Genomic DNA, 14,540 nt, shown 5'->3' on the forward strand with positions numbered 1-14,540 from the left:
ATGCAAGGTCACCTCCGACCTTTGCTTATGAACACTGAAGTTTGTTTTTTTTTCTTATAGTTCATTGTCAAGTCAGTTTCCATATAATACTCATATAACACTTGCTTATCCCAACAAGTGCCCTCTTCCATGCCCATCACCCATTTTCCCCTCTCCCCCACCCCCATCCACCCTGTTTGTTCTCAATATTTAGGAGTCTCTTATGGTTTGCCTCCCTCCCTCTCTTTAACTTTTTTTTCCCTTCCCAACCCCCATGGTCCTCTGTTAAGTTTCTCCTGTTCCACATATGAGTGAAAACATATGGTATCTGTCCTTCTCTGCCTGACTTATTTCACTTAGCATGACACCCTCGAGTTCCATCCACATTGCTACAAATGGCCAGATTTCATTCTTTTCTCTCATTGCCATGTAGTACTCCATTGTATATATAAAGCACATCTTCTTGATCCATTTGTCAGTTGATGGATATTTAGGCTCTTTCCATGATTTGGCTATTGTTGAAAGTGCTGCTATGAACATTGGGGAACATGTGCTCTTATGCCTCAGCACTCCTGTATCCCTTGGGAAAATCCCTAGCAGTGCTATTGCTGGGTCATAAGGGAGTTCTATTGATAGTTTTTTGAGGAACCTTCACACTGTTTTCCAGAGTGGCTGCACCAGTTTACATTCCCACCAACAGTGTAGGAGGGTGCCCATTTCTCCACACCCTCGCCAGCATCTGTAGTCTCTTGATTTGTTCATTTTAGCCACTCTGACCAGCTGAACACTGAAGTTTTTATGTGAAGTTTTATTTTGCATTATTGATGACATGATTTCTTGTTCATTGAATAGCAAAAATTAAGAAGAAATTCAAGAAAAGTTAGGACAATCTTATATTCCTGAGTCATCACACAGGATTTCTTATATTCTAGGATTTTGTTATTTATTTCTGGGATTTATACATCATCCACTTGATGTCTTATAGAGAAGTCCATTGAATTTTTACTGTCTGAGAGAGGAGGTATTTAGCATGAGAAAGCATATTTATAGTTATTTTTATTTAAGTAATATTTGATTTTTCATGTTATGTATTTAGAAACCAAGTATTTCCAAACCTTTAAGCCCAAAGTATAAATCTTACTTTATTTAAATATCTAGTGATACTTTTTGTTGAAATTAAAAGATTTCATTTTCACCTGTTCTTGCATTCATACACAGTTGTTTTCTAAATGTAGCAGACAGAGTACATTTCCCTGACCGCCCTGAAGCTCGAGCACTTGCTTCACTGCATGCCCATAGGTCGGGTTTCCCTGCTTCTCCCTCCACCTCCAACATTCCACAGGGCCCACCTTTACTTGTTAATGTCAGTCTTTCTACACATCTGGAGCCTTACAAATTTTGTATGTCAGTTGCTCCTGGGCATTTATCATCAACTGGAAATTTACTTAACACCTTCCAAGTATTTCTGATTCCGTTAAAGATTTCCAAATAACAAAACGTAAATTGTCACAATGATCTTAAAGCACATTGCTTCAACTCCATCTAAGACTCCCAGGCTTGATTCATTTCCTCATCAGCATCTGCCCTTCCCCTGGTGAGGGGAGTGAGGTTAACCTCTGGGGCCCGGACCTGCAGGCCAACCTCTCTCCCACGGGATCCTCTCCAGCCCGAGGGTTTCCACCTCCCAGAACCCGAACCATAGGATCTTTCAGGACTAGGAACTTTCTCTTTTGTTTCCTGCTGCACCTACAGATTTCTAAGTGTCTTTTTTAGAACAAGATCTTCGCAGAAGCTGGTTCTTTTAGCAATCTATTTAAATTGCACTTTTAATTAAAATGGAATTATTGTCAAGAAAGAAAATAGATGAAAAAAAATTCCCAAACTAAAACAAATTCAGTATCCTGAGTACAGATTTTAACTTTCCTTCCCCACTGTCTGATATGTTGCTTTGCTGGGCTCACAGAGAGGAAGAGGAGGAATTTGGAGCTGATCCCTCTGACAGCCCGCATGGTGATGGCCCACCTGGTGAACCACCTGGGGCACTTCCCGCTACGTGGGGGGCCTGCAGTGCTGCACAGCCTGGTCAGCGAGAACCATGACAATGCACACGCCGAGGCTCCCGAGCTGTCCTCTGAGGTGTTCCGGAGCCCAAACCTGCAGCTTTTTGTGCTGAATGACAGCACCCTCATCTCCTACCTTCAGACACCTGCAGAAGAGCCAGCAAGTGGCTCGCCAGGGGGCACGCTGTCTGATGTCAGAGTAATTGTGCGGGATATCTCAGGGAAGTATTCTTGGGATGGAAAGGTTTTATATGGACCTTTGGAAGGCTCCTTAGCACCCAGCAGCAGAAATCCTGCATTTCTGATTTCTGGCTGGCATCCTCAAGCTTTGGGAGCTCAGAAAGAATTTTTTCAAACTGAGGAAGGAGAAGATGTCCTTGACAAATTACTTGAAAACATTGGCCACACGAGTCCTGAATGCCTTCTTCCATCACAGCTAAATCTAAATGAGCCTTCCCCACCCCCACGAGGAATGACCCGTGACCAAGAGAAGGAAATCACTGAGGTCATTTTGCGCCAGAGTGCCCAAGAAGATGACTACATCCAGAGGTGTAACTCTGACTCAGCCATGAAAGTCACCAGCCAGGAACAGCCCTCACCAGTGGAGCCACGAGGACCCTTTTATTTCTGCAGGCTGTTGCTCGATGACTTGGGGATGAATTCTTGGGACAGAAGGTAAAGATTCTTTCTAGACCTTCACCTATTTTAGTGTTATCTTTGTATGATTGTTCTTGTTCTCAATTTGGGGTTTGAGAAGCAGAAATAGAAATGGAGATTTGCCTTTCAGCATTTACAGCTTATTTTCCACCATTAAGTTAAAGTTAGAAGTGGAACTAATTGTACTGTACTGATACACAGATTGAGTTTCAGTCAGCTCTTGTATATTTTAAAGGGTATCAGACATTTTCTCTGTGCATGTATGTGTGTGTGTCTGTGTATGTTTTAATTACTGATCTATCTATTTAATTATTGCTTCTGTCGTCACAAAAGATGCAAATAGACCACAAACTTGAGTAAGCCACCATGTCACCTTAGGTCTAGTGAGGAGGTAGATTTGGCACAACTCTGATGAAAGATAGCATGACACAGGAGGCCAAGAAGAACAGTTAATCCAATAGGAAGTGTGGGACGGTGGGGAAGACTGTGGAAGTGGGTTGGTTTGAGTTGGACCCTGCCAGTGGAGTGAAGTTTCTAAGGACAGAAGTAGGGAAGAGGTATTCACAGCAGAGTATCAGCAGAGCTGATAGTGAAAACAGACACAGATACATGCACATAAGTGACACACTCATCCACCACAGCACCATCCAGTGTCAATGGATGGTGATGGGATGTTGTGGAATTTTGGTGCCTTTGAGTGTCTTAGGGAGAATGGAGTTCATTCTGTGGACTTAGATCACAAATCTTTTGTGAGTGAAGAAGGTTATGGATATGTAGATGGATGGATGGATGAACAGGTAGGTTTGTTAATTGATTGATTAGAAAGGGCATAATTGGTCTGTGATTATACAACTTTTATTCCATCTCTTTTTTTCATAGAAAGAATTTTCATCTGTTGAAGAAAAATTCCAAACTACTGAGAGAGCTAAAAAATCTGGACTCCCGTCAATGGTATGTGAAAGTATATCAGAGCACTTCATCCATGTCTGTCTTTGTATGTGCTGGGATGACAGAGCTGTAGAAATGAATACACCTACAGAGACATCCAAAGGTCATTCTGTAGCTAGAATGTGGTGACACCTGCATGCCATACTTTTGGTGTTTTTACTCTCGAGGAGTAACCTTACATGCTCGCTATGCTAAGAGGTCATTCTCCCAACTAATCTGTGTCTTTGGTTGAGGACCTTTTCATGTGGCAGCCAGTGGACATTTGTTCTCATTTGGTCTCTGCAGCCACCTCTTTTTCCAGTGAGGAACAGAGGCTTACCTAAGTCAAACAGCCTACCTGTGCCCTATGCCCACACATACCATGTTATTTGAACCAAGTGAGTCTGTCTTCATAACCCATGTCATGTGCCTATGGACTGGCATTCTGTAGTTTCTGCTCTACAGCGCTGGCAAGTTTAAAACCAGTGTGTGTTAATTAGTAACTAGTAGTAAGCCTTATTCTCAAAGCTGGTCAAATCTCAGATCTGTCCCTTTTTTCTGTACAATCTTAGAAGCAGTTTTAGAAATGAACTCATGACCAGTTTTTGATTTGGGGTAATGTGTACTTGTACTTCCAAAAACATCTCAGACAACAGTAAGTGTAGTGCTTGGTACATAATAGGTGCTTAAAAGTCTTAAATAAACTGCTTCTTTAATCTTAATTTTTTTTAAAAAAACTCATTTTTTAATAAATAGCTTTTTGTTCTTCTTTTTATTCCCCATAGGAATATCATTAGATATCTCATTACAGAAGAAAAACCTGAAGCTATTATTCCTCACATTGCCCTTCATCATATTCAGTTTCCCAATTACTGTTATGCTTCTTTTTCTCTGGAGGAACAGAGACCAAATTCTCTGTGGAAACCCTGTGAGGGGCTTCTTGTGAAGGACTCCAGGGTTCATTTCTCTCTCCCTCCTGTCCTCCAGTATTAGACAAGCAGTCACTTGGGTTCCATACTCCGCTTTTCAAGCATATGCTGAATTATTTCATGCTTCTTCCTATTAAGTGAATACATGGGTATCTTGTAATTGTAGCCAATTTGTTGAGTGTTAATGCACTTTAGTTGCATGAAGCACAATTGAATGAGCTCCCTAGGGTGCTATTGCAGTAAAATATGGCTTTGGAGGAGCTGATTGGCAAATCCTCTGTCCCTTGATTAACCTTCCCTTACAACCCCAACTCCTGGATTCAGTGTCTTCTTGACATCTAAAAAAGGTATCAACTTACTTTATTGTAAAGGATGTTTTTGAGGTTCTTTTTGGAAAAAAAAATAAGTTGGAGACTCTTTATCTATGGAAAATCTAGACTGTCCCATGTATTGGTTAGTTAGCAGGTAAAAACATACCTTGTCCCTCAACTTTTAGTTTGCGTGGCTCTATTTATTTCTGAGACCAATTTATTCCCTTCTGTCAAGTCATAGTTCCTGCTTAGAATGTTCTTAGGAAAAGTGTGGAGTCTGTTTTGCAACTCTCATCTCTCTACTGTGAAGATAGCAAAGATGTAAAAAGTATGATGAACGCACATGCAAATTACAGTAGGCTTCTCTTTTAAATATTAATGCCTCTTGTCACCCCGTGGTAAGGTGAAAGTTAAAAATCATCTTTTTTCTTTGTTAGACTTCTTAATGTGACAGCACAAGGAAACTGAGCCATTCTAGTCTATTCTTAATAAGAGAGAAAAATGCATCCTAATGAGGAAGAGGGGATTGTTGATTTTATGTACGTGTGTTCCTGAATTACCTGCTCCTTCATGCATTGGCAGTGCAGCTTATGGATATGAAGTGCTGTTGCTAATTATCATTTCAAAAGCCTAGCTCTAATAAGACCAGACACAGCGTCTGATCCTAGCAGGCTCTCTGTGGTGCTAACATTTTGGAGGATGTGAAATTTGATGAATGTTTACAGCTAAAGGTCACCTTTCCTCACACCTACATCAGTCAGGCAGTCACTGGGGCTTAGCTCTTATGCTCCCACATTGAGTTAATGAGGACTCAAAGACCTGTGAACAGCTACAATATAAAATGCTTGGACTTTGAGGAACATCAACAGAAATGTTTCAGATAAACCTGAGATGGTCTTTATATATGTATAAATGTGTATAGAATAGAGAACAATCAAATGCTGAGGACTTTTCAGTATACAGAAAGAGCTGCAGAAAGAAATTGAGTAGCTGTATGTTTTCTCCTTTTGCTGAAAGAGACAGTCTTTTTAGGTCATGGGTTATGATCTCTGTTATCATCTGAGATCCAAGTCCCCAAAGTATTATAGCTCATAGAATATAAGCCAGTCAGTTTCTAGACTGCTGGTATGTCCTGCCTGTCACTCAAGGAATATATGGTGTGGCAGTTTCAGGGCTTCCATGCTGCATGAGGACAAGTTTTCTGACAGTTTGAGAGTTCAAGGTCTCTACTCTAGAGCATCAGCCCCCTGGGACCTATCACCAAAGAACGTCCCTCTTCTCGCAGCAACTGTACCTGTTAAGAGAGGTGTCCCCTACCTGTGTGCTCCTGCCATGCCAGTCAGGGCATTCAGGATATCCACCTTCTCCAAGGGCAGCAAGATAGCCTTTACCAAAAGCCTTAAAAATGGGCAATGACTGAGATTCCATTTCTATGAGCATATTCTAAAGACATATTAGAGATAATGTGACAATGTCTTTAAAAATGGTAGCAACTTAAATGTTGCAAGGATTTAGGGTAAGGTATATTCATATACTGGAATGTTATACAACCATTAATGACTTTGTCATACAAGTACATGATGTAAAAGTGTTCCTGCTCAACAATTGTTTAAATGGTGACTTTTATGTTACACATATTTTATATGATAAAAAATAGTGTTCACAAATATTTTAAGTAAAATTTATCACTTGCAAAACAGGATATAGTAACTTCTCACTTTCATATGTGAAGATGCATCCTAAAATGGTAACAGCCACGATTTCAACATTTAGGACAAGAACATAAGTGAATTTTTTATTCTCTTTTTTTTCTATATTTTCTAGTTCTTCTTTTTAAGTATGCTTATTTTATGTAAACTATGGGGAGAATGAATAAGCTACCTAGATCAATAGAAGGAAAGTATTCTCCTCCTTGGTTTATTTTTATGACTTTTTAGTTGAGTTTCATTTCATTCTGCTTATTAAGTAGAAACATAAGTCCTGCAGAAGGAAATATTTGTGACTATATTAAAATATGGAGCCCAAATTCCACCAGTATAGATGTCTGTCTAATCACAGGTTATAGCGTTGAGATGTTGAACAGTTAAGACCATAGAAACATTTCCATATTGTTTGAGCTCTTGATAGTTTTTCCTATGAGATCTTTCAGAATGCAATGCAAAAATAATAAGGGTGGAACTGCCCTGTAGGTGGTAATCCAAAATTTTAGAAAATAGAGACTAGAGTTAAAATCTTGGGATGATGGGGCCGTGGAATTAGTGGTTCTCACTGATTAAAGATCTGTTTGAATTAGCACTGTCTCTTCATCTCTAAACTGTCACCAAATTACTGGGTTAAAGTCTAGTTATTTTGACACTTCCCTCCAGGATATAATTTGTAGAGATTGATTATTAACATATTTATGGCATTGGATCTCTGGTCAACAGAGATTTAACTGAGCAGCTACTATATGCCTAGGACTATGCTAGATGTACAAAAGGAAAAAAAGGCAGGACTCCTTTCCTGAAAGTACAGGCCATGTTTACTTGCTTTAACAGCAAAGTGCCCAAAATCAATTGGGGAGGAAGTGGGTGAAGGGTTTATATGACCTAAGAGGTTTCCTTGGACATCTGTCCCCCCACCTTACTCCCTCAGATTAGTCAGACCACAGGGTGGGTACTGTTCGCAAAGAACACATTCTGCTTGAAGAAGTTTCTGTTTCTGATAAAGTGTTGGTATAGTTTACAGTTCCAATCAGGGAGCTACCCAATCTCTTTATCTCAAAGTGTGGAAAGTAAAAATGGGCAGTCACATAGATCTATTCTCAATTGATATCTATGTGAAATGCTTTCACATATTTTCTTTATATATCACATATCTGAAAGAGTGATCTCAAGAACCCGACAGCCTGCTTCAATTCCCTATCTCTTGCTTGCTCTGTGTGCTTTCTGTTTAATTTTCTGTGCCTTTCAATCACCTTTACAAGGGATGTGATGATAATCACTTGTCTCTTTAGAGTGTTTGTGAAGAGCCAATGAAATCATGTGTCAAACCTCCTTAGAACAGTGACTGACCCCTAGTAAATTCTCCATAAATACAGCTTTATAGAAGGAGTTATGCTGATGGTTGTATAGAAGTAAAATTTTAAATTTAAGAATTCTAATTCCTTTAAATTTAAAATTTTATAGCCGTGAAACACACAAAATTGCAGTGTTTTACATTGCTGAAGGTCAAGAAGACAAGTGTTCAATCCTCTCCAACGAAAGAGGAAGCCAAGCATATGAAGATTTTGTTGCCGGACTTGGATGGGAGGTAATTCATTTCATTTGGGAGGTGTTTATTGATCGGCACTATTTAAGGATGTGTACAAGCTAGGCACCAATTGTACAAGGTTTTACATTCAAATCCTGAACATATAGCATTCTGGAATTAACAAATGTATTGAATTTGACATCTTCTGTTAGTTGCTTTTCAGTACTTCATACATGAACTTTTGTTTCCCTTTAACTTTTCCCTTCATATTATTTCATTCACTTTACGTCAGATCAAATAGATTGGCTCACTCAGTCATAGACAGCTGTTAGTAAGAGAAGACAAATATGGGCAAAGGAGCAATGACTTTGGCCACAGTATGGAGATTGCAGAATTAATCAGTGACTTGATGGGTGAAAACATGAAGAGCTGATAAAGTAAAAAACAGCATGAAAATAGAGTAGATTAGCTTTGATGCTTCAGCAGTCAACCTGTTTTCCTCAGGGAGAGCCCAGGATGACAGATATGGGAAGAACTTGCTATTTCTTTGTTAATTCATAGACAGACGTATGCATTTATACACGTGCATGCACATACCCATGCCCACATACATCTGTCTCTAGGAACATAAATATAAAGGAAAATATATTTCCAGAATCTAAAAGAACTCAGAGTAGTTATAATGGAAATCAGCATATCTGAAGTAATTTTCTTACTTTTCCTCACTTTTATTTTGGTTTCCTGGTTATCTGTGCTGTGGGAAGCTCTCTGGTACCTAAGTAAGACTTGTCTCTGAGAGCTGAATGTTAGCAAAGAAACTAATATGGAGTTGGGGACAAGAGAAGCCTTCATCAAGGTGAAGACATGTACTTCATAAAATGTAAAGTTGATTTTAGTCTAGAAGAGTTATTGCACTCCAACGCATTGTCCTTCTTACAATAAGGTGACTTCTTATTTGCTGTAGACTATAGTTAATCATTTAACTAATATACCTTTTAAACCACACATTCTTAACTAGAGTTTTTAGAAAAAACTTGAATATTAGTGTATATATTGATTGTATTTGGCAGAAGAGATTCTTCTATTGCTTTTTTTTTTTTTTTTTTGGTTGTGTTACAACAAGTGCTTTGGTGAAAGAATTCTGTTTATGAAAAGTATTTTAAAAAAAGATCCTAGGCACTGACTAAGAAGTGAGCATTCATACCACAGCTTGATAAAGAATAGCTCCTAGACTTGCAGTAGTGGTGTAAATCAGAACAACTTTTTTGAAAGACAGTTTAGCAATGGCTGTTCAATTTTAAAACATCTGTGCCCTTTAATATAACATCCCACCAGAACACTTGTTTGAATGGTCCTTGTGGTTTGACCACACCAGCTCTGTTTGAGAAAGCAGAAAATCTCATACATCCATCAATAGGGTAATAGGGTATCTGTGTGTGTGTGTGTGTATATAAATATGTATATGTATGTATAAATACATATATATGTATATACACACACACACACACACACACACATGTTTATATAGGATGGAAAAACACTAGAGAAAAATGCACCAAACTTTATCTTTATTTATTTTTGAGAGAGACAGAGTACGAGTGGAGGAGGGGCAGAGAGAGAGGGAGACACAGAATCTGAAGCAGGCTCCAGGCTCTGAGCAGACAGCACAGAGCCTGATGCAGAGCCTGAACTCAGAAACCACAAGATCATGACCTGAGGTGAAGTCAGATGCTTAACTGACTGAGCCACCCAGGTGCCCCAAGAAATATGCACCAAACTTCTGATGGTGGTTTCTTAAGTCAGTAGGATTTCAAAGTACTTTCACTGTTAATGTTTCTTTCATATTTTAATTTTGCCTAACTTAGTTCAACATTCATTTGTCATCAGGAAGCTACAAAAATGAAAGTAATTAGATTGCTTAAAAAGTGGGTATTCCTGCTAGGTGAATGAGGATAACTGATGCTTGACCCTAGTTCTTTGCTCTTTGTTACCCATGTCAGGTGGATCTCTCAACCCACTGCGGGTTCATGGGTGGACTTCAGCGCAATGGGAGCACAGGGCAGACTGCCCCTTACTATGCTACCTCGACTGTGGAAGTGATTTTCCATGTTTCAACTCGGATGCCATCAGACTCAGATGATTCACTCACCAAAAAGGTAAGGAGCCTCTTTGAGGACCATTCTTAGCTTCCCTGGTTTGTAGATGAGGATCTCCTAGTCCAGATCAAAGACCTTGACATAATATGCACTGAGACTGCTTTCCTCTGGATACAACTTCAGTGTCACTCTTCTCAAGCTACAGTTGTAGTTTAATCTGAAATATCTAGTTTGGCACAAATAAATGAAAAGCAATCAATCCTTTGAGTCCTAAATCCTAAGATTAAAATTTAGGGAAAGGAAGGGTCTTAAATATTCTTAATTTTGTGTTTTTTTTTTTAATGTTTATTTCTGAGAGAGAGAGAGACAGAGTGTGAGAAGGGGAGGGGCAGAGAGAGAGGGAGACACAGAATCTGAAGCAGGCTCCCGGCTCTGAGCTGTCAGCACAGAGCCCAGTGCGGGGCTTGAACTTCACAAACTGCAAGATCGTGACCTGAGCCAAAGTTGGACGCTTAACTGATTGAGCCACCCAAGCGGCCCAAATGTTCTTAATTTTGGATCTTCCCTCACATCACTGTTAACTGACAGAAAATAACATAGAAGTCATACAATGCAACAACCCTGTACTGATGGAGACCTAAGAAATCAGGCATCTCTCGAGCTTGCTGGGGGCAATGGGGCAATGTCTGTGAAAATGACGGGTGCAGGTGTGCTGCTGTCTAGGGGTCCCTCGTTTGGCACTGACCTCGTTTCTCTTTCAACTTGAACCTTGTAGGCAATTTTCTCTAGAATTCAGAGGAAACCTCCTCCACCTCTGAGGAACCCCCCAGGGGAACATGATCCTGAACTTCCTAATCTCCATGGTCATTTGTCAAGTGACCCTCTCTTAGAGGTGAGGAGTTCCTTAACAGAAGAGGAATCTTAGTCTGGGAAGCAAGCCTAGAAATCTGACCCACCTCTGTGGGTTCCCAGAGGAAAGGAAGAACTAGCCAGACTGCTAGTGGGTGGCAGAGCAAGGCTGGAATCCCTACCTCACACCCACTCTCTTTCTGCAAGGATGCAAGAAAACTGCAGATAGCCCCTGAGTGGGTGGGAAAGCAGCTCCTTTGGGAGCTAAGCCTGCCATTGAAAGATCTGCTCTGTTGGTTATAGCCAGGGTCTGCAAACAGGCAGACCTGGGCTCAACTGTGTATCCAGTTACTAGCTCATGCCTCGGTTTCCCCATGTACTAACCAAGATTGAAAACAGCCTGTGTCCCAAGGTTGTTGTGAAATAAATGGATAATTCCTGTGAAACTACTTAGCATGGGTCCTGGTGTAAAATCTCTAATGGTCAGCCCTCTTCATTGCCCACCAGTCTAACTGAGTCTTTTTCCTCTTGCCTCATTAGGAGGTAAGTGATATTGGCCAGTAGACCCTACTATTATCCGCCTCATCTCTTTTCTCTGCGGTTTTGCTTTTTCATCACTGCAGCCCCAAATGTTTAGACCGCCTACATCAGGGGCAGCAGTGCTCTGAAGGCCTCAGAACTCGAGCTGTGGCACAATCTCAGACAACTTTCACAGACACTAAGTGACTGGGATGTGCTAACATGGCTTTCACTCTGTGGGCCACTTGCTAGCATGGCCTCCCACTGGCCATTTGTTGTTCCCTCAGCCATGGAGGAGCTGCCTTAGGTCTTGGCCTCCCTAGTGGTAGAATTCTATTGAAGGAGACCCTGCTCTAGTTCAGATTACCAAGACCTTAGGCAAGGTTTACACATCCTTTTAATTTGCAGTGCCTCATAATCTACATAATCTACAAATGTGTTGCCATATTCTGACTTTTTTATGCTGAGAACTATGGTTGTTGAGTTTACCTAAAATATTTTCAAATTATTTCCTAAGTAGGATTGTCTTTTTTTTCTTTTTCTTTTTCTTCTTTTCTCTTCTTTTTTAATTTTACTTTTTTTTTTTTGAGAAAAGACATCATGTTTTATTGATACAATGCCTTGCTATAAATAATGGTGCAAGGCTTGGCCTGGTTGAAAGATTCCCTACTGTAATAATCAAAATTCAGCTGATACCTTTTGCAGCTCCTAGATTTAGCATCATTAGTGACAAACTCTCTTTATCAGGATGTCTCACAGCCAGACTGAAAATCAGTCACAGTAGCGGCAGCCCACAGTTCCTTGTCTTATTCTAACTAAATTGTCCCTAACAGCTTAAAAATGAGCTGCAAAATTCTAAAGTGATTCATGCTCTCTTCTGCCCCTGTCATGGGGGCACTTTTTCAATTCTGCAATCCGGTTGCAACCCCATACTGAACTCTTGATCCTTCACTGCAGAAATTTGTTAGCTCTAGCTAGATTAGATTTTTCACAGCTAATCTAACTGCTGTAGGGGTTTGCAGAGTGGGGACAGAGCTGTGCTATTGGATTTGTCCAATTCATTTGACTCCAGGACTATAATTGCACTTATGTCTTACAAGGCTTTTATAGCCTCAGGCTGGCCAGCCGCATAAAAAACAAATTGGCAGTGATACAGTACGAGTGAAAAGGGATGAAAGGCCCACATTATCAGTCTCCAGGCAGCACTGTTCTGGCAGGAAGTTTCTTGGTTAATTTACAAATAAAACTTAGATTTTAGGATGGGCACACTGTCAGACGAACAATGGGGATGTCAGGCCTGACTGTTACTTAGTAAAAGTAGCAGCCGGGCCCACTGAAGAGCAGGAATTCTTCAATCAAACAGACGACTCCTTCTGGAGCCAGCTGGCGATGTAATGCAATTAGTCAGGAAAGGAGGTCAGCCTATTAGGTGTGTACCATGACCAGTGTCACCAGTGCGTGCCGCCTGGCAGCAGCAGGCAGAATGGCCCAGGCAGAGGGACTTTAAAACTCTGTCAGGATGAGAAGTGGCAAGACACGGGGTTGATTTCTTAAGACTTAAGAACCGAGCATTTGTTCCGAGCCTGTTAAGCATCCACGCATTCTGGAGCCTGTGGCGCAGTTGAAGCGGTAGCTGGCATGAATGACAGCTTCATCCCAGGACGAGACTCCTCAGCCCCTCCCAGACCACACGAGTCATGCCAGCTTGACTTGTGTGCGTGCAGCAAACTCACTGGTGGGCTTCAGTTTGGGGGCCTCCATTCTGAATTCTCCAAAACTCACAAAATGACATCTCTGTAATGAAAGCCCCTTTAAACTGAGCTTCCAGAAGCTTCATTGAAGTTTCCAGAGTGTTCCTTCATATTCTGACATGGTGAACAATTTGGCCAGGTTAGTTTTACTTGTTTCACCTGCTTGTGTTCTTGTCTGAGGCAGAAGAGGGCATGTGTTTGCTCCTTGCTCCAGAGCTATCAGTCAGTGGGTCCTGTGGCCTTAGCTCTGAGTTTCGTGAGTTAGCTAATTAAACTGTAACTTGTCCTGAGCTCTGGGGCACATGACATTGAAAGCAGCTTTGAAATGATGAGTATTGTATCATTACCACACAAAAATAGCTTTTTCTTAATTACAAAAATGCCACCCTGGGAGGATGGCTCTGGCAGTGTGACACTTCTCTCCCTTGCTCTGGTTCCGAGAATACACCCCAAGTACGAGAGACTTAGGTGGATTATATCATTGAGGAACCTAATTGAGAAAAGGCAGAGTAACTGTAGAAATTCAGTAATCACTATATTGCCTAATGCCTTGCAGCTTATACTTCTGGATCGAAAGGAGCCGTCACAGGCTTGAGGGTGCTGGTGGTAGGTGGCAGCTCCACATTTGGAGGGTGTTCAGCAGGCATATGTTCCTCTCATTCTGACTTTAGTGCCAGCATTATATCAAGGGGCACATAACCACCTAGGATGAAGGCAGCCCCACTGTCACAATTACCTTCTGCCGGCCTAAACTCCCCCCCAAATTTCAATTTTATACTATTCCTATTTCCCTTGAAAACATGCCTCTACTGTGTTGTGGTGATGCTGGCTACCATGTTTTCACTCCAAAAGGATTGAATTTCAGGAGTGTGTTTTGAGGGCCTGACATGTTTTATTAAAAAGGAAAGAGAAAAGAAAGAGAGGTAGAAATAGAGATGTTCAGTGTTACTGTGAGAACCCAGTGTCTTTTTTTTTTCTTTTAACTATTTATGGGTGGTAATGGGTGGGCTGCACCTTTTACCTGGCACTCTTCTAGCCTTGACATCTAAGAGGGGGAGAAGAAAAAAGAATTATACTGGATAATTTTACATTTAGAAAGCCATAGCACCATTAAATTGTTCTGGATCATCACGACTTGCGCTCAGAATCCACTGTTACATTTGTTCCAGAGTTCATTTTCTGAATAGTTGAATCAGGCACCCCTTACGGTAGGGACCTCCCCTGGATGCAT

At 40.8% G+C, this 14,540-nt stretch overlaps 1 protein-coding gene across 6 annotated transcripts in view; it reads left to right on the forward strand.

Annotated features, from left to right (window-relative positions):
- RALGAPA2 (Ral GTPase activating protein catalytic alpha subunit 2) overlaps positions 1 to 14,540 on the forward strand; it is a 316,716-nt gene that overhangs the window by 200,003 nt on the left and 102,173 nt on the right. For 4 of the 6 annotated variants that reach the window (XR_003900702.1, XM_029916025.1, XM_029916024.1 and 1 more), the window contains exons 29-33: positions 1,943 to 2,714; positions 3,576 to 3,647; positions 8,031 to 8,154; positions 10,095 to 10,250; positions 10,966 to 11,082. Coding sequence is in view for 5 of the 6 variants with exons in the window: in XM_029916025.1 (XP_029771885.1) it covers positions 1,943 to 2,714; positions 3,576 to 3,647; positions 8,031 to 8,154; positions 10,095 to 10,250; positions 10,966 to 11,082 (1,241 nt within the window). In the remaining variant the exon portion in view is untranslated. The remainder of the gene's footprint in view (positions 1 to 1,942; positions 2,715 to 3,575; positions 3,648 to 8,030; positions 8,155 to 10,094; positions 10,251 to 10,965; positions 11,083 to 14,540) is intronic. The other 2 variants (XM_029916028.1, XM_029916027.1) reach the window with 1 other exon arrangement.

The sequence above is a fragment of the Suricata suricatta genome, chromosome 12, assembly GCF_006229205.1.
Source record: "Suricata suricatta isolate VVHF042 chromosome 12, meerkat_22Aug2017_6uvM2_HiC, whole genome shotgun sequence".
NCBI classification, from domain to species: domain Eukaryota; kingdom Metazoa; phylum Chordata; class Mammalia; order Carnivora; family Herpestidae; genus Suricata; species Suricata suricatta.